General features: G+C 41.7%; 1 protein-coding gene across 7 annotated transcripts in view; it reads right to left on the bottom strand.

Moving 5' to 3' along the window:
• GBF1 (golgi brefeldin A resistant guanine nucleotide exchange factor 1) overlaps nucleotides 1–23,414 on the bottom strand; it is a 110,039-nt gene that overhangs the window by 8,021 nt on the left and 78,604 nt on the right. For 3 of the 7 annotated variants that reach the window (XM_031955747.1, XM_031955748.1, XM_031955751.1), the window contains 20 exons: nucleotides 21,348–21,466; nucleotides 20,674–20,782; nucleotides 19,950–20,010; nucleotides 18,076–18,130; nucleotides 17,244–17,342; nucleotides 13,538–13,676; nucleotides 12,727–12,950; nucleotides 11,282–11,450; nucleotides 10,629–10,840; nucleotides 10,202–10,300; nucleotides 9,406–9,600; nucleotides 8,907–9,096; nucleotides 7,275–7,418; nucleotides 6,626–6,714; nucleotides 5,484–5,686; nucleotides 4,611–4,734; nucleotides 4,169–4,294; nucleotides 1,599–1,681; nucleotides 739–975; nucleotides 299–392 (listed from right to left, as the gene is read on the bottom strand). In XM_031955747.1, the coding sequence (XP_031811607.1) occupies nucleotides 299–392; nucleotides 739–975; nucleotides 1,599–1,681; nucleotides 4,169–4,294; nucleotides 4,611–4,734; nucleotides 5,484–5,686; nucleotides 6,626–6,714; nucleotides 7,275–7,418; nucleotides 8,907–9,096; nucleotides 9,406–9,600; nucleotides 10,202–10,300; nucleotides 10,629–10,840; nucleotides 11,282–11,450; nucleotides 12,727–12,950; nucleotides 13,538–13,676; nucleotides 17,244–17,342; nucleotides 18,076–18,130; nucleotides 19,950–20,010; nucleotides 20,674–20,782; nucleotides 21,348–21,466 (2,771 nt within the window). The remainder of the gene's footprint in view (nucleotides 1–298; nucleotides 393–738; nucleotides 976–1,598; nucleotides 1,682–4,168; nucleotides 4,295–4,610; nucleotides 4,735–5,483; nucleotides 5,687–6,625; nucleotides 6,715–7,274; nucleotides 7,419–8,906; nucleotides 9,097–9,405; nucleotides 9,601–10,201; nucleotides 10,301–10,628; nucleotides 10,841–11,281; nucleotides 11,451–12,726; nucleotides 12,951–13,537; nucleotides 13,677–17,243; nucleotides 17,343–18,075; nucleotides 18,131–19,949; nucleotides 20,011–20,673; nucleotides 20,783–21,347; nucleotides 21,467–23,414) is intronic. The other 4 variants (XM_012541543.3, XM_012541538.3, XM_031955749.1 and 1 more) reach the window with 3 other exon arrangements.

Genomic DNA, 23,414 nt, shown 5'->3' with positions numbered 1-23,414 from the left:
ATCTCTCCTTTGGGTCCTTAGTTCTAAGGCTACCATGGGAATCCCCAGGTATTCAAAGTTCTCAGGTCTATTCCTTCCTCCTTCCCCCAGTTTTCATTTAAGCAACAGTGATCCAAACCTCCTTCTTACAATATGCTGGAAACATAAGGCCAGACCTAGTCTTCTCTCCTCCCCTCCTCAAGACCCTACAGCAAACCAGTGAAAGACAGGGCTACTATGGAGACAAAGCCTTCAATGGAATCCCAATTATTGTTTAAGTGTCTATGGTGCTTCCAAGGGGCATGCTATCCTTACTCACCTCACTACTAAGGGCTGTAAATTTGCAGAGAGAGATGATGAGATTGTCAAACACGTCACTCAGGCCATAGTGGGCGGAGATCATGGCACATTTCCTAAAAGCCCCATCCCCCACCCCAGGAACAGAGTCACTGGAAAGGTCAGCTGCCTTTCCAAATAGCATAAAAGATCCTTCTCAGGGTTTTCTCTTGATTTTACCTTTCCCACATTGGTCCTTACAAGGTGGGTTCCCCCAAGCCTCAATTTCCCCCCCCAAAGAATCCCTACTCTGGAAAAAGTGAGTTTCTAGTAGGTCAGAGACAGGTCAGAGATTCCATGGGCTCAGAAATAGCTTAAAGTGACCCATTCCAGGGAAAATCAAGGTGAGGACAATAAGGAAATGGGTATTATCAAAAGATTGGGAAGGATTTCAGGGCTAAGACAAAAGACAAATTGGATTACCTGAAGCCCGAAATGGCCTTCTGGATGATTGTTTCTTCTAGGCTCTTGTCAAAGACATAAGAGAGGGCAGCAATGGTAGGACCCCAGGTCATGGTGAAGAGGTCATGATCATAGGTGCCAGCAGGAACCAGCAAGAATATGCCCTCAGGGGTTGCACCTCGATGCAGTAGGACATTCCATACATAGTTCTCCCTCACCAGACCAGTCTGCTCTTCAGGCATCACAATCTCGTCATTCCTACAATCCAGTGGGGAATGAGTACAATGACAAAGTCAAGATGGCAAACCTGTCGGTGGATTCAGCACCTCTAGTGGATTCAAGGGATTCTAATTCCCCTCCCAGTTCCATTTCACACCAGTTCAATCATCATATTGCAACTTTTCTGACTGCTCACTGAGACACTAGATAGTAAGGAAAAGAAGGTTTCCCCCCCATAATCTATTTTATCTCAGGACTTTGAAGCCCTTGTACTCTTGGGTCTTAGGCCCAATAGTTTCTAGAAACCTGACTGTTAAGAGTTAAGAGTTTTCTGCTCATTTACAAGCAGCTGCCTGGATCAAGAGGCCATCAATTAGGCCTAATTCTGACCCAGGTCCCCACCTCGAGCTTGCTGGCCTTCTTTGTAGGCCGTCTACGGATTATCAGGAGATCCCTACTAGAGGAGCAGTTAGAATCCTTCAGCCTTTGAGGTCCTAGAAGGTTTTATCCAAGGAAGGGAAGTGTTGGCAGAGAACTAGTTCTCATCTGGGAGGTGAGCCACATACTGTACAAGAGACCAGTGGGAAAAGATAGGGATGGGAATGGAGATGGGTTCTCTCAATCTAAAAGCCTGAACCCCTCATTCCTCATTAAAAACTCACTTGATAGCATGGTACATGTCCTCTAGGATGTCTTGCTCGAAATCTTTTCCTCCATTCACGCCCTTCAGGTTTTTTCGGAACTCCTAGAACAGTTCAATGAGCTTCTTGTCTCCTTGCTCCCAAGATGAAGGCCTCCTACCACCTCTGTCCCAGGTACTTTTAGGCCCTCGCAGAGTTGCTCAGTACAGAAAGAGCTTGGAAAACAGATCCCTCTTTCCACTTTCCTCACACTCTCAACTCCAATGACTTCCTTCTTTAACCCACTTCAGTCATATATCAGCATAGGATTTCACCATTTTTTTTTTTTTGAATTGCAAATCAGAACCTTGGAATTCCACTTTCAGAGATTTCAGTCTCCTTTCCTCCCATGTCTCTCACCTTCCATTATTAATTCTCATCTTTACTTTCATTGTGACCTCTGGTCCCTTTTCCCCATTCTCCAAGTCCATTTCCTTTATTTTGGATTCACTTTTTTACCCGTCTACCCAGCCTTAACACCATGGTTAGCCACTGAAAATGTGCCATTAACTTGAATCTTAGAATCCCTTACTCTAGTGACCTTCTACCATTGCTAATCCTTCCTCCTCTTCTTCTTCATCATCATCATTATCATCGTCATTGTCGTCGTTAGCACTTATATAGAACCTTAAGGTTTGCAAAGCTATGTACAAATGTTATTTTATTCTAACAATTCTGACAGATGCAAATATTATCTTCATTTTACAGATGAAGAAACTAAGGCATAAAAAGGTTAAGTTACTTGCCCAGAAGTAACATAGCTAGTAAGTATCTGGATCTGGGTTTGAACTCAGACCCAGGGCTATCCACTGCACTACTGCTGCTTGAACCATCATCCAAAAAAGTGATATAATAGCACCATCATTTGAATTCTCTGCTTGAGCTGTTCAATACTGATGAAAACAAACCACACATCTGAACTGTGAAAATCATGAAACTGAGCTGCCTTCATTCCCAAATTTGTGTTTTGTACTTCAGCTGGGCTGTTGCTACTGAAATTTTTTTTTACTTTGCCCTAATCAACTCCTTATCTCATTCTGCACAGCATTCTCAATCCTATCGAAAATTATCTAGTTGGCTCCCACCACTCTACCAGAACTCATTTCTCAAGACCACCAATGACTTCAAGACTACCAAATACAATGGTATTTTATTTATTTATTTGTAATGGTATTTTTTAAAGTTCTCATTCTCCTTGACCTCCTTCTAGATTCTAATACTGGTGCCATTTCCTACCACCTGTATATCACCACTACTACCCCTCACTCTCTGTGCCCCTGAGCTTCAGAGACATTTCTCTGTCCTGATTTTATTCCCTGCTCCTCTATCTTCTTCACTGGCTCTTCATCTTTTAACCAACCTCTTTATGTGGATGTTCTTTCAGAGTCTATTCCTGTCTCTCCAGAAACTTTCCCTTAGTAATCTTGTTCACTCAATTTTGCTTCATTACTTTTATGCAGATGACTTCCATCTCTACATCATTAATCCTGACAATCTCTTATTAACTCCAATCCCTTACTTTCAATTGCCTACCTTTACTTGGATATCACACTAGTACCTTAAATACATCATATCAAAAATAAAGGTTAAACTCTTTCACTCTAAATCTATTCCTCCATCTGACTTCATTATTTCTGGATGTGACACTACTATTCACTCTGTTTCCTGTGTTTGTAGCCTTCAGGTTACATTTGATTCTTTTTTTTTTTTTTAACCTATCATCAGTGATCAAATCTTGCTAAATGCATTTCTGAAACATTTCTTCATCTTTATTCTCACTCTCAAAGGCTCTCCTTAACAAAATCTGGAGTACTGGAATAACATCCCAGCAGAACTTCCTGACTTCTCTTTTTCCCATTCCAATTTTTCCATTTCTTTCTTATTCACAGAGTCAGTCATTGCCTATGCTAAGCATATAGTGCTCACATGGAATTTAAGGTCTTCTATAATCTAGAACCATTCTATCTTTATCTTCCCAACATGTATTCTATTCTATGCCCTAGTCCAAAGGAACTATTCTCTGCCTCTTGTATATTGTGCCTCCTGTGTCTATGACCATTGCTCACATCATCATCTATGCCCAGAATGAGCTTTCCTACTCTTAGTCCTCGAATTTAATTTTACCCATCTTGTAAAACCTAACTTAAACGGTCTATCCTTCTGATCCCTCCAATATAGTTATGATGACTTCACAAAAGGCTTTGTTAACACTTATCAAGAAATAATGAATATTATAATGTTTACATTTGGATTGTAATCTCCAACGAATAGAAGGTAAAGACTGATTTAGCCAAAAACAATAACTTTCTGATTCTTGTAGAGTGTTCTGCATATAATAAGTACTTAATAAATGCTTGTTGAATGAAAGAAAAGCTATTAACACTTTTCATCTAATCCACTCAGGAGAGGATTACTATATTAGTAACCCCTTACTTGGAATGACCTTAGATGAGTTCTGTCACTACCTCATTCTGAATCAGGATTCCATGTTTTCCCCTCTGAAATCTGATGTTGGGGTAGTCCTGCCTAGGTAAGCATATATACATACTCACCTCCAGGGTCATGGGTACATTCTGTTTGCGGACATTGTGGTTGTGCTGGTCAGTGTTGAGCATGATAACAGCATAGGCCAGGGCAAAGCAGGCATCACTATTTGCAAATGGGGAGCCATTACATTTCTGAAAAGCAGAAACCCCACAACTATCAGTGTCCAAGTCTCTGTCCTTTCTGCAGTTAACTTCTATCTAACCCCTAACCCACTGGCTAGTGCTTACATAGAAGCCAGTAAATGCCCAGACAAAACATATAAAATTCCTGTCAACCCCTGGGTAGAAGTCTATGCCTTCTTTTCCACAGGGATTGTTAGCCAATGCCACAAGATTTTCAACTTGTCCAGGAGATAGCATTGGGGGCAATGGTTTCTCAGTCACACTTGAAATTACAGGCTTGTTTCCCCAAATACTCTCTCCTCCGATCCCCAACAAACAAACCTACCATCCAATGCTCTGTAAAGGCCTCCAGTAGTCTCTGAATCACTGGAGCTTCCCCTGGCAAGCGAAAGGCCTCTAGATAGAGGCGTAAAGCTTCATCTAGTCGTAGGCCTTGGAAACTGAAGGTGCTGAATGGGGGAAGGAAAGGCAATAAAGTTAGTAAGCAGCTGACTGTGGAGCAAAAGATTTGCCTTTCCATGTGCTTCAGGTCTTCTAATCTACTCTCCTCCCAAGATAAATGAGGAAACATTTTAGTCCTCCCCATCATATTAATAATTTCTAGCCCCAAACTCCTGGTACTTTGTATCCATAGTCGTTCACCTTTAGGCATGGTGGGCTCTTAATTTGGAGTTAGTAAATTCCATCTCCCCTATATTTTGACAATTATATTTCAATATAATTGTTTTCCTTTGCAATCCTATATATTTTATTTTATGCATTCAAAAATGGTTCAGAGAAAAAGATTCAAAGGCTTGACCAGGTTGCCAAAAAAAGCTTAGACACACACAAAAATAAAGAATCCCTGTTCTAGTGCTTTAATACCATTCCTATCCAATTTGAAGCGAAAGGACCCTCATCTTTCACTTCCAAATGAGGCCTCAACAGACAGAGGAACGGGGTGTATCTGACCCATCTTGCATTTAAGATTGTCCTGGGCATCATGTGACACAGCCAAGGAGTGGTAAGAAATGCAAAGAGCACTGTCTGGGCCTCTAGCCAAAAAAGGAACCACTTCCCCAAAAGGGAAAGCTTCAAGTGAGGACCCCATACTGATCCCTGTGAACTGAAGAGTGCAATGGGGAAAGTCAGCAACTTGCCTCATCCCAGGTCAGGTTGCTCCTTACTCTCTAGGAGGCTGTGCCCACTGTAGACTCACCCCACAAAGCTCTCCAGCAGGTCAAGATTCTTTCGGTCACTCACAAACTCCCCAATCATCTTTTTGTCCAGACGGGGGTTCTCTCGGAGCCACTGGGCAACTTCGTTGTTGTCCATGGGGATAGTCAGAAGTCCTTTCTCCTGTAGGAACTGAATCCCTTTCTTTGGTTTCTGGTTGAACTGTTCTGTGCCTGTGATCAGTAGCTGTGAGAAAAGGCTCAAGGCATTAGATATCCCTGCTTCCATTCCTAGATAGACTTGAATGCTCAGTCAGGCTCTCTTCTTGTTTTCTCATGGCTTGTGTGTCCTTCAGTCAGGTAGTACCCTATTTTCTTAGGATAGAAAGCTCTAAAAACAAAGCCTTAAGAGATCATCTAGTCTCTTAACTTCAACTGCCTTCTCTAAAGGGAATGGGATGAACATATCATGTACTAAATAAATGTCCATGATACAGTGGGTATGACCCTTGAAACAGTTGAAAAAGGGGCCAAAAGAAAATTTCTTTGGCTCGCTAGCATTAACTCTTTCCCTTGCCTTTCTTAGGAGTCCAACTTATTTTCACCTGTCCTCCCTGGGTGCTGCTTGTCTTGTGCCTTCCTGTTGAGGGCTGGGGATGGATGCAAGTGGAGAGTCAGTTTTATCAAGTACGGGCAGAGACAGACAAACCAAATATACCAGTCTGCTACTGGGACAAGGCAGACAATTGGGGGGGAGGAAGGGAAGAGGGTGAGAGAGGATAGCAGAAGTGTTTTTAAAAAGGTTTCCATTTCATTAAGAAACTCAAAAGCACAAACATCTACATGAACTTTACTAAAGCACCAGAATAAATGTCAACTCCCTGTAGCTCCCACAATCATAGAAATGACCCACTGAACCTTCTTTGGGACCAAGTCTATCTCTTGCTTACAGACATAGGTAAAGGGCTAGACTTTGGGTTTTGGCAAATAATCTAGTCCTAGTTATTGTGCCCAAACATAAGTGTCTCAGGAAAGCCCAAAAGGAACTTGAAGTTACTGAAGTCCAAAGGAGATAATAATTTAGGAATCTTAACAGGTTTCCTTCAATGATCTGAATGAACTGTTTAAATCTTCCACGAACCATTACAATAAGAACAATTGGAAACAACATAATTGATTTTTATACCTTTTTTTTGCTCTTAATCTCAATCAGTTCCTGAGGATTTGGAAGGAGACAGGAAAATCGAGGAGGCTTCCGGGGAGATTTTTTGTCAGCTAAGGAGAAAAAGAATATGAGAACCTCTTTCATTTCCCTTTTCTAGGCCCTAGAATTGATTTGTTGCTTTGGGAGAGCTGAAGACGCCTCCAGGACTTCCTGGTTCTCTCCAGCTCTCCTGCTTTAATTTCTTCTATTTCTCTTGTAGAATCCAAATATAACTTTTCATCATCCCACCTAAATAAACACCCTTTTCTACAATCCTAAAATTTCCCACTTAACTTTTCTAGTGCCCAATAAACCAATGACTTTTTTCTTCTTTTTTTTTCCCCCTTTCTTCTAATTCTCACAAGTATATGCTACTCCTAGACTGCTTCTTCTTCCTAGTAGTGCCTTCCTTATGAAAAATGTAAAGAAGTCTTACAGTAGCCCTCAGGAACTCCTTAAGGTCCTGAGCTCCCTTTTTTCATGAGTCTGAGGGAATGATGAGAAGCCAAGGGCTAGTAATATAATTCCCAAGCTTTCTATTTTTCAATCAATCAACAAACATTTTCTTCCTCTTTCTGTCTTTTCTGAGAAGTCCTCTACCCAAGAAGGCCCTTTGGGACCCAACACCCACCACCTGCATCACCACCTTCCTCCAGGTCACTGCAGCCCAATTTTCCCTGCTCAGCCAGCAGCTGCCCTCCCCCAGGTGGATGCAACCCCAGGTGATCTGGGTTTGTCCCTGGGTGTTTTCCATCAATGGCTGCTTGATCACTGCCTGCAGGTGAGAGAAAAAGTGTGAAGAATCAGAGTTCAAAGTGAATTTTTGGATGAACTGTTCTTTTTTGGTTGAAGGAAAATTATCTATATGGATATGATGCTCCTTTACCTCTTCCCACATGCTGGGTAAAGGAAAGACAGATAAAGTATGTCTGAGTAAATGCCCAAATGAAGCAAAGACTCAACTAGTGGTAGTCACTAGTTAAATACTACCATTGGGCAAAACACAAAGACCAGAAGTTGGGATGGGGAGGAGAAGGGGGATAGGGTTATGGGGAGAGAAATATTCAGCACAGAAACTATTGGGAAGAACCTCCATCATTTTAGCCAGACACTAAAAGAATGCAGTTTTAGGTTGTGACTTTCCTTTAATCCAAGAGTGTCACATTCCTGTCAAGTTAACAAGCATTTATTAAGTGCCTACTATGTGCTGAGCAATAAAAATAAAAATGATCATAATACTTAACATTTCTATAGTAGCATGGTATAGTGGATCAAGAGTCAGATTGGAATTCAGGAAGACCCATCTCTGACACATACTGGCTGTATGACCTTGGACAAATCACTTAACCTGTCAGTGATCTAGGAAATTCTCTAAGGCTATGAGTTACAGAGATGGTACAGACCTAAAGAAGGAGGGGTTTTTCTTACTGGGGAGTTCTCTACACCAATAAAATTCCAGCAGTTTATTGAACAGTGATTTATGTATATTCTCTCATGATCAGCAACCTCAGCTAGAGATTGGAAATATTCTATTTTTGTTTCTGTGAGCAAGTTTAATGCCAAACAGCTCAGTTCTGGTCAGATCACTTGTTACATAGTCTTATTTCATATTCCTTTTATATTATCTTTTAATTATCTAGCTTGTAACAAAAAATTTCCTACATTTACTTGGTTGTAAAAAGGCAGGGAGATTAAATATTGTAAGATGATCTACAGGTATCTGCAGCAGCTTGGGGTTTAGTAAAGTAAAACTAAGGATGAGAGAATTGAAGTTTCAATTGGCTTTGTGGCTAAATAATCACAAATAAAGAGTTGACCCTGGAATCAGGTTTCTTCCTTGGAGTGGACTTAATTTTGATTTCATACCTTAGGAAAATCATGGGGGTATGGCAGAGTCCTTAGGAGTTTTCTTTAAAAGTGGTAAGAAAAATTCAGCAAAGGGGGGAGGACAGTAGAGCAGAGCTGCAGGAGGAAAGCAAAGAGGAACAGGGAGGATTCCACTAGACTCCCATGCCAGGAAGGCTACAATGATCCCTAATGGAGAGGCATCCCAGAGAAGCAGAAACCTAAGTTCACAACAGATACATAATGGCTCACATCAGTTGAGTCAAAGAATATCAAAGAAACAAAGTCGGAGACCTCTAGGAGAATGGGAGATGAATACTACAGAACAAACCCTGAAAATATGCACTGGGTAAGGTAGGATGGGGCAAGGAACTCAAGCTTGGGGTCTAGGGCTCTAAGAAAGAAAAAGGCCTCTCACTGCAGGTGACTTCTTTAGTGCCATCCACCATCTCAGGACTGGGTTTAGTTGCCTCTTTCTTCTCTTGTTGGATGAGACTGTTCAAGACTTTGGCCTGACAATGGGCCTCAGTACTGTCAATTACTGTCAACAATGCATCAAGAGAGAGCAGATGTGTTGTATAAAGCTGCCCAGAAACAGGGAAGGCATTCTGGAAAATAAATAGTGAAAAGTAAGAGCCTGATCCAACATACTTTCCAAAGTTCTTACCTAATGTAGAGGGACATCCCCTATATTTTAACCCAATCTTAACTACCATTGAGCGCATATACACATGCACACGGACACACACACACACACACACACACACACACACTTCTTTAATCTTGCAATTTCCCATATTTCCCTAGCAAACTTTCCTTCCATCTTCTGTGACCTGTTCCTCCCTCCCTGTCCTATCCCCAACAAATTTCCCCTCTTCAATATTTTCTGATATTTCCTCTTTAGAAGTCCTCAGCACCTTGGACAGCAGCTTTGTGAGGTCTTCAAAGAGGTTGGAGCAGTAGTAGTCACAGTCATAGTTTATGTAGAGCTCAGTAACAAAGCTGGGGATTCTCCAGAGCTGGACAATAGCCTCTAGTGCCATCTCCTTCATTTCATAAGGCATCTTAGGATTCTCCACAGTGATTATCTCCATGAGTTTTTTGATGTACATCTAGCAGCAATCACAGATTTCCAACAGAATAGAACAAAGGAAAAAAAAAAACAATTAGTAGGATAGAAGAAACAATAAAGAGAGGGGAAGGCACTATATTGGTAAGCACTATATTGCTTATCAAGACTGAGTATCAAGTATTATGGAAACTCATCTTAGGGAACCTTACCTCTTGCTCCCAAACTCCAGGCACACATCATGACAACTTTACTCAGGAATGAACTGTGATTTTTCACCTTCTGGTTTTATAGCCCAAAACTGCCTTTTCAACTAAGCTAACTATCTTATCAAATGAGCTGATGATATGATCTAGTCTTGTTTTCAGTTCCTTCCTGCTTGGGTCTGAAAGGGACTGCAAGGTAAACAAGTTAGTCTCAAAGCTGGAGGGCCCTCTCCTCACCACTGTAGTCTCCATTTTATAAGAGCATTCCCTTGATTCTTTTTTGGAACTGTGTCCTCCCCAAAGGAAATGACAACTATTCTACAATGAACTCTTTCTTAGAGGGTCAACCTACAAATTCCTGAAACCTACCCAAGAAGGAGCAAAGTTTCCACTTCCAATGCCCTATGTTTCTCACCCTAAGAGGGTCAGACAACTCACCTCCATTTGGAATTTGAGATGTTCTCGCATGCTCTCAAAGAGCAGGAAGCACACCCTGAGGGAGGCTGCATATAAGCTTAGTCGCTCCACACTTAGCAGCTAGAGAAAAAAAGTAGCAAAAGTCAAAAATTTTTCTGACATTTGCCACTGCTTAGCCATAAGAAAGCTTTACTTCAAGTTCAGGGTTCTAAGAGTTGCCTATACTTGGCAATTCTCACACTTTGTCCCTGCACCAGCATTACTGATGATGACTAGGGAACCATTAGGCTGAGTTGGATGGCAATGGGCAGGAAACCCCACCCATCCTTCTCATAGATAATCCAAACTTTTCTTTCCCAGTGCTTCATACCCGATCACCTTTGTCTTATATTGACACATTTGCTAATGAAATTTTATCTCCCACCCTCTCAATTATTCCCATTTTCACCTGGAATAGGTGACGGCACATCTCATCTTTGATGAGGCCCAACAAGGTCTGGCATTGGGCCACAGGGGCAGACTCAAGGGCCACAGTCAGTAGCTGCAATCCCATGTGGATCATGACCTCTGAGTTGTGTCTGTCATGAGGATTGGTAAGAGAGATAAGGAAGCGGAAGAGCTCACGGATACAGGGAAGGCCATAGGGAACCAATGCTGTACCTGGAAAAGACAGGGAGGAAAAAGAAACAAGTTCCTTATAGATTTGCTAATAATACAGGACAAATCCTACCTCCAAAGAACTTATACAAATTGCATTTTTCTTTTTCTTTTAAAATTTTTGTTTCAAGAGAAGGCCTCCTGGGTAGGGGAAGGGAAAGAATATATGAAGGAATGGAAAAGACGACAAAAAAAATTTATTTTTTAACAGGAAAAAGAAAACCCTGCTTTTTAAAATTTGATCCTCTTAGTTCTATGGACTGAACGGCTCTCTAACAATTTCAAATCTCTGATGATTAGAGCAAAGATGGGCAGAGAATTTAGCTTAGCAAGTAAATATCACTCGAAAACTTGAGCATCCTGGGCAGCTTGATAAATTAGAGTTTGGGAAGATGGGAAGAGGAGAAAGAGAAGAAAAAGATGAACTAGCCTGGCAATACTTACCTTCTTTCTGGGAAGACTGTGTGAAGCGAACACCACGAGGGTTGACGTAATCCATGTCATGGACAGAGGCTGAATCTGAATGGTCAGCTAGAGAAGTACATTCTTCTAACACCTCAGGGATGGATTCCACCGATGCTGATTGGACCTTTCCCACTTGGGACATTTCAGGCTATGGCACAGGATTATAGAATTCTTAAGAGTTGAAATGGAAGTGAAAGTTCATCCAGGACAACCCTTTCATTTTACAATAAGCTGAAGTAGGGAGATCCAGTGAAGGCAGAGAGTTTCATCCTGAAAGGCTGAGTTCTAAAAATGTCCTCCTTTGGAATATACACAAGGAGGTATTAAGCCTCTTCTCATTCTTTTCAAATAAAATGGTCTGTGAGGGACCCTTTGGTTTTGAAGCATGGGTGACCATTTCATATTTCTGAACCTCAGTTTCCTCATTTGTTAAAAAGGGGGATTTGCAGACATGAAACTTTTTTGTCCCTTAAATCTTTTAAGTTTTTATTAACTCTATGAGTTTATATGAAAACTATATTATTTGTAAAATTTTCTCATTCGTCATTTGAGTGCTAACTATGCCAAGGCCCCATTTTTAACTTCTGAGGGATGAAGGGCCATGACAAATTTCTCATGATGCAGTAAACAGTACATCTGGAAAGATGGAAGTAGTAATAACTTTCACTGAATCTGGGTTCAGAACCTTCCCCTAAGCAGCTGGGGTCTTGCCTGGCTTCCTCACCCCCACTATCCTGAGATACAGAGTAACTAGTCTACTCCTTTCTAAATAAGCCAAGCCTTTTTAAAAATATAATTGGAATATAGAGGCAATAATAGCTGAAATTTATATAGCTCTTAAAAGCAGGTAGGTGGTGTAGCAAGTAAAGTAGCAAGCCTGGAGTCAGGAAGACCTAAGTTCAAATCAAGCCTTAGACACTTATTAGCTGTGTGATTCTGCACAAGTCACTTAACCCTGTTTGCCTCAGTTTCTTCATTTATAAAATGAGTTGGAGAAGGAAATGACAAATCACTCGAATATCTTAGTCAAGACAACCCCAAATGGGGATGCAAAGAGTTGGACATGACTGAAACAATTGAACCACAAATACAGCTCTTATTAAGTGCCAGCCACTTTGTTAAGCACATTATGATTATTATCTCATTTGATCCTTACAACCACCCTGGGAGACAGGTGCTATATATATTCTCATTTTGCAGATTAGAAAACAGAAGTTAAGTGGCTTGTCCAGGGTCACATAGCTGGTATCTGAGAATGGATTTGAACTTAAGAGGCGTGTTTCTGACTCCATCTACCATGACACCTACAGGGAAAAAAGCTTCCTATCCTTTTCCACCAACCATGGCTTGGGAAAAACTACAAAGAACCAAAGAAAGTGGCCAGTACTCAAAGAGAAAGCTAGGGACCTTGAGAGATACTACACCTGAGGGTCTGACTGTTCAGGGGAGCCCAGTTCACTGTTTATAGGCACTATGGCTGTGTTGGATCCCAGGGAGCCAGCCTGCTCCAGATCAGTGAGGTCTTCCTTGGATGTGGTCTGGGAGGAGAGGTCAAGACCACTGTCTGTTGAGAGGCTAACAGCTGTGGAGGTGGCTTCAGAACTTGTGGAGGAGCTAGGCATGGAGGCATCAATGAAGGGCACAGCACCTGCAAAGAGAGTCCCTTGGAAAATGAACATATGCTAGAAGGGAAGAAATGCAGTAATTCCAAAAGTTGTGGCAAAGTCACAACTTCTTCATCTTTGATTCTGTGTGTTGATCTCAATACTCTTTGAGAAGTTATTGTCTTAGCACAATAGTTATCCCAGGATTCTCTTTGGCACAAGAGAACTGAAAAACTGATGCACTGTTGCCAAAAGGTCACAGAATACTGGAAGTCACTGTTGAAATTGTACAGCACACAAGAGCTCAGAGATTTTTATACCCCATTTGATTAAAATAACAAGTCCCTTATAGAGTTTCTAATAATACAGGACAAATCCTACCTCCAAAGAACTTAGTCACTGTTGAAATTGTGCAGCGACACAAGAGCTCAGAGATTTTATACTACATTTGATTAAAATGAAAGCATCTGTTCTCAGCACATAGATCATGGTTATTATGATGTCACTAGGCCCCTACTCCATCAGAGAGAAGAATGTCTTCTTTGTAGAAACCATCATCCTACACTATCCTATTCAAAAGCAATCCAGAAACCTCTCACCAAAGTGTAGCCTGAGCTAGAAGGAAATTTACCTGTAAAGTTGGAGGACAGTGTGGCTCCATTGGAAGTGGGTGACTCTGTGACTTTGGTGACATGCCGTGGGGGTCGTGGAGACCTCTTCTGCTTTTTCCACTTGGATGAATCACTCATGCCTCCTGCTCTCATTTTTAGCTGTAAATATCATACCTCATTGAATTGTCATCTGAACTAGGATTCAGTTGTTAGAACCCTCCCCGCCCCTCAGGGGCAGCCCCATTTGACCACAGGAAGCAGCCTAAAGCATCTTCTCCCCAGTCCATCCATTTCCCTACCCATGGCCAAGTGACAATCCCCTAAATCAGTGGATCACATACATTCTCATCCTTCCAACCTGACTATTCTACCAAATGTATTTGCTCACACCAAACAGGCTAGCTTAGCAGTCCACTCCTAAAATACAGGAGGCAGTCTCATCTCAGCAATCACTCTTAAGTCTGAAGAACTCTGTAGTCAGAAGATTATGGGCCTCTAATTCCCTGTCCCAAACCTTTTTTGGACCATAGCTTGAGACTACTGAGTTGGGAATCAGAAATTTCATGAACACCTGGCTGTTCCTATGCTTCATTCCTCAATCTTTGCATTTAATCAGACAAGTCTACTAGCATTAGACTTTGGTAGAACAGTGCAGATATTTATACAATCCTTAGGGATAATTGGCTTAGGCAACAACAAAACCAAAGTCTTCTAGAAGAAGTTTGCTTCAGACCATATAGTGCGTGAAGTGGGCATGCAGAAGGGGTCAGGAAATCATTAGTAGTGACCATCTTGCCAGGAATCATTCTCCAGACCCAATAGTCCAGAACTTCAAGAACTTTTTTCCCTCAACTGGCTTACTGAATCCAACCCTGGGGAGATTCCTGAGGTGGAAAGTTCTTGTACTCTTCCCACTCAAGCTTTTCTCAGAGCTTTCTATTTCTGATCCCAAGCAAGCATTCTTCCTTATTCCCTAGCTTTTTGCATGAGATTGGATCTCCTCTGTAAAAATGGAAGAGCATACCAGCTAAGACTGTGCCCCATGACTACTCAACAATTCTCCCAATCCCAAAGCAGTTGCTATTTGCTGAATGAATGCACCAGTTCACCGTTCCTGTCATACCCTAGACCTTGCCTCTTTCAGTGCACTTTTGCATTCCCCCAAATCAATTTATTTCCCTAAACCTTATTCCATCCTGTTAAGCCACCCAAAGTGCTAGAATGCTGTTCTTATAGCCTCTTTTTAGTCAAAGTGGGTTTCTAATTTGGCTGCCTGTTGATTACCATGAGTCCTTAATATTAGGTTTAATGATCTTCTCTTTACTATGAACTCATTTATTCCATCCAGGCCCATTTCTCCCCAAATTCAGATGCCTTCATCATTTTAAACTGTACCCCAATGCAACCCCAAATAATTTATTCCCTGACTGACCTTTCTCAAATTGGCCCTCCTAGAGGCCAATTTTCTTTCTCCTAGAGCCTATCAATATGATCCTAAATTTGAAGAGAAAACTTTTTTCTATTTCCCAAGGGCTGAGCAGATAAGATGATACTATCCTTGCCTTGTTCCTTCCTCACTCCTATCTCTACCTTTCATTCTATCTCTAATTTCCTCACTCTATCTCTAATTTCTCTAAGACTTTTGAGCAACTGAGAAGTAACAGTGGAATGGTGGAAAGAACATTGGATTTGAGTTGAGTTGCCTGTATTATTTATTTGATTTTAGGCAAATCAGTAACCCTTACTGGTACTCAGTTTTCTTGTTTATAAAATGAGAGGAGTGAATCTGGTGATTCCTAAGGTCTTTTTTTTAGCTCTAAATCTATGATCCTATCACCTGATTTGGGCAGGGCAACCAATCCTCTTCCATGGGTATATATAGTTTCTTTTTTAAGGAGGTTTTGAAATAACTGAGTAAAGGTTGCTTAATGCAATTGATTGAAAAACAACAGATTATCCAGTTCCCTACCCATAACCCTCCAAAGGGAGAGGACCTTAGGAAACAGCCCACAGTTCTCTGAAACATGATACTGTGACTCCTAGAGCCCTCCTGCCTATGTCAGAAACACCTTTAGGGTTTTGAACATCTCAGTAAAGTAGGGAGATTTCTCTCCCAGGAAGTTGTCTACCAGAATTGGTATTAATAGACAAATTAGAAGAGACTTCCCCGTGGAAGCAGGACTACACAGAAAAGTCATCCAAACCTCCCACCATCCCTTCAGCAAGGGATCCAAAAATCATTGGAAGAAGTCAAAGTCCTGTAAGCTGGGCTGACAAGTTGCCAACTGTGCAGTTTGTTGAGAGAGAACTAATAATCTACTTGCCATCAATCGCTAAAAAGTACCAAGATCCTGGCCTAATCTTTCTTGGTCTATCTCCTTTCCCTTCAATAAACTCCCATCTTGTCAGGAGCCTAGTTTTATTGTTACTGCATTGATACCTTCCCAGTGAGACCAGTTACACTAAACTGCCTTCTTCTGGGTTCTCAACAATTACAGCTTCACCTACTTCTATAGGCCCTCTATGATTTCTAGCTGGGGTGGGTGCTAAGAGATACTTAGTATTTTAATTATAACATCTAAGTGGTCAAATAAACACTTGGATTAAGGGAAGAACCTACGAATTTAGGAATAAAAGTGTGATGAGGATAATTCTTGGCAAAGGAAGAGATTCTTCTCAGATTGTTTTGAGGCAGGAAAGGAAATCTTCTACTAGAAGAAGAAGGTCCCAAGATAGTGGTGGTGATGCTATTCACCTCAGGGTTTAAGTGAGCTGAGGAATCTCAAATCACCATACTTGTTTACTTTTGTGTTTATAGAGATTAGTGTGATATTTGGGGGGGGGGGAGGGGCGAAGGGTAGGGTACAATATCAATAACCATGGATATATACCAAGCTTGGCTAATTGAGGGAGAAGGTACTCAAGATTGGACAAGCAGACCAGTTAGCATTCAAGAGACAACAGCATGCTGAGAAAATAGGTTTGTGGCCCAAGCCAATCCCACCAAAGTCACATAGTTTCTCACAGCTTCATGTACCTTTATTTTAGTGGGAAAATTCTTCATCAAGGGATAGAGACATTATTTCTTTGGTTTATTGAAGCAGAGGAAAATTAAGTCATGAAACAAGGTTTCTTAAACCTATTCTCTCTGGTATCATCACATCTTATGCCTTAAGTAATAGGAGTGGATATTCAAAGATATCAGCTATACAAGGGAGCTGGGGCAGCACCCTGTTACTTCCCAGCAGTCTAAATCACCCCAGGTCATGGCACTCCAGATGACTCCAAGTCTAATAATTCCCCCACCTCTTCCAAATCCAGTTTAATCAATCAGAAGGAAACAAGGGACATTGCCTGGGATTCTGTTGTCAGTTATGATAGTAAAAAGGAAGAACAGAGATAAAGGGAGGAGAGGAGAGGTTTCTATCTTGAGGTCTTTCCCTCTTTCCTAGCGATATCTGTGCTTGACTTCTTGGAAGATGAGATGAGCTAGCAGGGCTAGCTCTCTTTCTGCAGGCCTATGCACAATTCCACTCCCTTCTCTACTAGTTCTTGTCCTGATCCAGGCAGATTCCCAACATTGCAAAGCAACAATTGCATGCACCTTCCCAAGCCGTGCTGTGTTACCAAGGAAGGGGAAGTTTTATTTCACACAAAAGGACCAGGACCCAGGTGGTGCTTGCAAAAAAAAGAAGAGGAAGGGAATGGAAAGGGAGAGAGAGAGACCTTGAGGTTCTTAAAGAGCAGTACCCTCTCTAACTGGTTCAGGGCTTTGGGCTGTTCCCCACTACTTAGTTCCAGTTTGTTGAGGAGACATGGAGAAATCTGTGAAAGACAGGCAAATGCACGGTTTTAACAAAGTGAAATCAACCCAGAGACATAGCAACAGGATCCAGGGCAGTATTTTGGGCAGGGAGGGGCATGCACCAAATAGATGGGCACTGCTGTCCAGGCCTGATAGGCAGAGTCTCATGAGGCTGAGAGCTGCCATTATTATTCCTGTGTGCCCTTTAGAGACCCAGGAATGAGTTCTGGAAAGTCCAGTTTCTCAGGTCTAAGTAGCAGAAGGTCAGGGGTCTGATGACCTGCAGACCCTTGATAGGTCAGGTACTTCTGAACTTTCCAGAGGGGACAGCATAAGTCCAGTAACATAGCAGGGTCCATCTTGATCTGAAATGAAGCACTCAAGCCTTATGGAGAAGTAGCAATCTTTATTTCTGCCCACACACCATTCCAGCATGGCCTTTAAAACCTTTACAAGGATCCTGAAGGGATCACCTTCCTAGTTTATGGAAGGAGAGTCCAGGTCGTAAGTCCTTGCCAATCATAATGGGGATAAAAATGGGTCAGAATGAAAGAGCAGGGAAGGGAGAAGCACCTGGGGTAGCAAAGTGTTTCCAGTGGCATTCAGAGCCCATGTATGTGATAGTTATTCTTAGACTCTAAGCAGATCTCTCCAAACAAAAACACTTCTATACAGAATAAAGTTGTTCCAAGAAAATACCTGGTGCACTGAGGGGAAAGGAAAGCTAGGCAGAAGGCATGAATCAAGGCTTACCTTCTTCATATTTGTCCCTACATAGTTCTTCGGTTCTTCTTTAAATTGAGGTAACCTATAAAATAGAAAGCCAGCCCCAAGGAATACAAAGATTTAGTAGAGTAAAAGGAAAAATGTCCTCCTGCAGGCTGGCTTGCATTCAGTGTTGTAATGATTCACAGTCTGCCCTATTCCCCAGAAAAGATTGAGAAGAACTGACTGTAGTCTCATAGATCTCTGTCCCACTCAACCTAGACACAAATGAGCATGTGCTTTATCTCATCAAGGAATGGAACAGTGGGAAAAGGACTAGACTAGAAATATGAGCTAGAATTTATTCTAGGTTTCCAGTCACTAATTCATTGTGTGTCTTTAATAAAGTTATTTCATTTCTCTTTTAGTACCATCATCTATAAAATAAGGGATGAAACTAAATGAACTCACTCCATCTTTAATATCATGGTTCTATAGCTTTAAGGACTATAATAACCATGCCCTTCCTCTTTCCCACAACAGCACAGCTGAGACCTTCTTAGGTACTGGGATGTACCAGTAATAGGCACTTCCATAAAGAAACTGTGACGATATGGAGTCAAGGAGATTCAATTCAGTAAGTGTTTATTAAGTGCCTACTACTGTGGATATAAAGACAAAAACAAAATGGTATCTTCCCCAGGAGAAGGAGGATAGAGAAACAACATGTCCATAATTACTTAAGTACAAAATACTAAACATACAAAAGTTAGTACACAGTGTTCTCTTGGGTGGAAGGAGGTATGGTAGCACTAACAACTGTAGGAAAATGAAAGGCTTCATCAACTAAAGGAAAAAGGGTACCTGAGCTAAACCTTGAGGGAAGATCGGGATTCTAAGAAGTAGAGGTGAGGAGGGAATACATTCCAGACACGGGGAACAAGCTATGCAAAAGCCCCAGAGGCCAGGAATGGAATGCTATATATGGGGATCAACAAATAAGCCAGCTGACTGGAACATACAGTGTTTGTGGCATAATAATGTGAACCAGTTTAGAAAGATAGGCTGAGTGACATTGTGAAGGCCTTTAAAGATTAAACAAAGAAGTCTGCATAAGTAGTAGATAGCCACTGAAGTTTTTGAAGCACAAGAGTGATGCTTTAAGAGCTTAAAAGTCCTTTTGTTTCCTGACCTAATTTATACTAGTATCAACCTGGCTGAGATAGGTGTTACGTGGGAGATGACATGAGAGTCACATATCACATCCCAATGAGATGTTCTAAGAATCCAATAGGGAGAAAAAGGGGGAATATTCAAATTAGGAATCAATAAATGATCCTAGACTAAATATAAGGTGCCTTTATTTCATAGCAGGTCTGGAAATATGCCCAATCATTATTATTTATTAAACCAGGAAGGTCAAAAATATATTGAACAAAAGGCAATCTCCTTAGTTCCCCCAAAGTTACAACTACTAAGAAGAGCTGTAGGAAGAATACTGCTTTGTCCACCTCAGCAGGGATTCCTGGGCCACAACCAGGGACCTGGGGAAGCCTAGACTTGAATGTCTTATCCCTCTCCCTTAGAAATCAAGCCAAGATCTGGAAACTTATCTTCTGCTCAATTCTCTCAATGGATTGCCCTTCCCAGCTGTTACCTGTATAGAAACAGACATTGGCCTGGGAAGCAGAATCATCTCCATCTGTCTCAAACAAATAAAACCCTCCCTTCTCTTGTAAGTCAGGCCAGTTCTTTATTCCCTCTTCTCTGTAACCCTAAGCTCAGAGAACTGCCCCCATCATCAATTCAAGTGGCATCTGATGTGACTGTAAGGCTAGCTGGGGCCCTGAAGTGGCGGTGGAAAAGCAGGCAGGCTCAGGGGGCCAGGGCAGCCCAGCCGAGGCAAACATGAGCAGGTTTACCTTGTGAAGAGCAGCTGCACCATGTCGACGAGAGTGTGCTCTGCGGATTTTCTCAATAACTCTGCACAGACAAAAACAAATAACACAGGTGTCATTACTTGCTGTGCTATTATCAGGAGGCTTCTCTGAGCAGACTCCCCTCCAAACCTTGTTTACCAAGGATTACACCAAACTTATTAAAACCAGCTCCACTGTAGTCTTGCAACCATGCCATCACTTAGACACAAGGTGGCAGCACTGAGTCATGGGAAAAAGTCGGGGGAAAAAGGTTGAGCAGACATGGATAACCTCTACTCCACCTTGAATCATATGCCTCCATTCCACAGCAGACCTGAGGGGCAAGTAGGAGCCCAAGAAACCTTGAGGCTGACCAATGGCTTGGCAAAAGCCAGCGTGGGAACAAACTTCAATATGTAGGACTATTCCTTTTAGCCAGGAAATGCTGGACAAAAATGGACTCTCTTCTCTGTTTATTCAGAAAGAGCTGAGGTCTTTAGCCAAGCCTCGGGATATCTGCCTAATGCAGGAGGCCTCTGATCGGCCTCACCTATGCCCAATGTGAAATGGAAAAGCTCTGAGTTTTTGTTCTCTCCAATGCTTGGGCAGACAAGATGACGTTATGTAAAATGCTCTGTGAACCATAAAGTACTATATGAATGCTAGCTAATGTCAGTCTCGGTGGAACTGACCAGAGGTCCTATAGCCTGATATAAAAGCCACCTACCACTGAGCCTCATCTCAAAGCAGATCCTGAAGCAAGACTGCATAATCTCACACACTGACTCGTTGGTCAGATGGGCACCCACGGGGGTTAGCAGCAGAGTCCGGAGAACCTGAAAGGAGAAGGAATTTTCAAAGAAGACAATATGAGGTACCTTGGGAAGGGCTGGGCCTGAGAACTCCAAACATGCTCTCACACAGCTTGTCTCTGAGGACCTAAGAGCTTGTATGATCACAGCTCTGAAGTTGGAAAGGAGTCATCTAGTCCAACCATCTCATTTTATGGATAAGGAAACTGAAGCCTAAAGAGCCCAAGTTTCATTTTGTTGGATTCCCAAGGACCTTAACATAGGAACCACTTCTCTATTTTATGACCCAATAAGTCCAAATGAAAAGCCGAATCTCTTTCGTGGTCCTCTCCAGAGCTCAGCAGATGGTCAGCACAGATCTGACTTGTCACATCTACAATGTATCAAGGGCTTCTGGCACTTGAAATCAATTTATTAAAAGCTTTCCATCAAAAAAGCTATTATTTAGGGTACCTGATCTGCCTGTTTGAAAATAAAGTGGATGAGACTCAAGTCAGACTCAGGTCAGTTCTCTCCTAACCATAGCCCTGATTAACTGGATCAAGTGGCACTATTAGCCATTAGTCTAATTACTCTTTCCTTTACTTACCTGAAGGATTTTCATCAGGACAACTTCATCACTGGCAGGGTCTGTGCCCACAAAGCGGGCATGAGTGACGGCATCGGCCATATTCTCCATTCCTTCTGCTGTGCCCTCATGAGTAGGATCTGCTCCACCAACAAAGAAGAGATTGAGTCAAATGGAGGACAAAAGCATGGTCATCTTCTCTAGGGGTTGCATCCCTCTAGGATTCCAACTTTGTTGTCCTTCTCCAGCTTCCTCTGGGAATTTCTGCCTATGAACGGCTCTATGGATTAAGTGCCCTGGAACAAACTTCAATATGTAGGACTATTCCTTTTAGCCAGGAAATGCTGGACAAAAAGAAGAACTTCTTCTCCTGTTTTGGGCTTCTCCCAGGAAAAGAAATGAGTAAGAACTAAGTTAAGGGTGCCAAATCTGTAGCCTTTTCCTTTACATCTTTCAACAGAGCTTTTTCTCAGGCTTTTTTGAAGCTTCAAGGCAGGAACAGCTGAGCCTGGGAGGGTTGGAGGGTGGCCTGGACAGAAACTGCTGCCAGTAATCATATCTGGTGCCACAGAATCCTTACCCTGGTTTGGTTTCAATCTTCTTTAATACAATACTGCACTGACTGTGGTTTCTATTGCTATTTTACCTAAACAGGTATTAGAAGGGAACAAAGACAAAACAAGGGTAAGATGTAGCTCATTAGTGGGGTGGGAGAGAACAGGATTTCTTGACTCCATTCAGAATAAGAAAATAAAGTTGAAACTACACCAAGATCTAGGATAGTCAGTTCTATGACATCTGACTTTCCTTCAGTTTCTCTTTCCTTTATATACATAGAGGAATAAGTAAAAGGAAGAAAAAAAAAAAAAGGAAAAAGGAAAGGAAACTGTCACTATTAAGGCAAAGTGTTACCCTGGCCCAAGTTTCATGGACTTGCCCTCAGTCCTGTATCATGGCTCCTTGGTGCTGAAAAGGGAAAGAAATGACTGAAAGTGACAAGGAAATTAATAAGTATTATTAAGATGGGAGTTGGGAGGCGGGGGGGAAGTGGGAGAAGTGAGGCTGGACAAGGTGAGAATGAGTAGAGAGAAGGAGGAACTCCTCAACAATTCAGATCATTACATTAATGAAGCACTTAGTGTTTGGGCAAGGGCCTAGGCTTAGAAAACCAGTACAGAGTGGTGGTAGAATTCAGAGACTTACAGGAAAAGTGGCTTCTCTATGGGTTTGCTACCTAGAACTAAACGAGTACTCTGAACTGTGAGAGAGAAGGGTTTCTAACAGGAATCTGGGTTAAGATGACCTTTGTTAGAAATCTTTCCTCTCTGCCCTGGGATTCCTTCTCAGCAAAATTCACTGAAGGCTATTTATTCCCTGTCCAACAGCCCTCTCACGAGGCACAGGGAAAGGCCAAAGGCCAAATTATAAGCCAGTGAAGAGGATATCTTTCATGCCAGCATGTGAGCTGTTGGAATTATGATCCTTGTAGGTCTCCTCAATTCTCCATGCCCTAGCCCTGAATTACTACTGAGCATCCTTTTGCACAATTCCCTTAGAATTTCATTCTTCCACTGATGGTTTCCTTTCAGCTCTATGTGATGATCAAGGTTAATGATAATGATCGTTAACATTTATATAATGCTTATGTTGTGCCAGGACTATACTAAGTGCTTTATAATTATTCTCTCATTTGATCCTTACAACAATCCTGGGAGGTAAATGCTATTATTATTCCCATTTTGCAGATGAGGAACCTAAGGAAATAACTAAGTGAATTGCCCAGGATCACAAAGTTAGTAAGTGTTTAAGTCCAAATTTGAACTCAGATCTTTCCTGGTATTCCTAAACTGGTATTCCTAAATCCCATCCTCAGATTGTTGAGGGAAAGGAAAGAGGACTGATAAAAGGATAAATAGAGAGATGTGGGAGGACAACTGATTTCTTTTTATAAGTCATCTGGGCAAAACTCCCTTCTTAAAGACTTTTTTTAGCTTTGCTTTTTACTCTAAAACATATAATACTCAAGATTGAATAAAATATTAATTTTCCCAAAAGCTATGTAAAAGTAAGAGTTTCAGCAATCATTAG

This window comes from Sarcophilus harrisii, chromosome 2 (genome assembly GCF_902635505.1).
Source record: "Sarcophilus harrisii chromosome 2, mSarHar1.11, whole genome shotgun sequence".
NCBI classification, from domain to species: domain Eukaryota; kingdom Metazoa; phylum Chordata; class Mammalia; order Dasyuromorphia; family Dasyuridae; genus Sarcophilus; species Sarcophilus harrisii.
The sequence above is the reverse complement of the archived record's forward strand: the minus strand, read 5'-3'. Positions and strand labels throughout refer to the sequence as shown.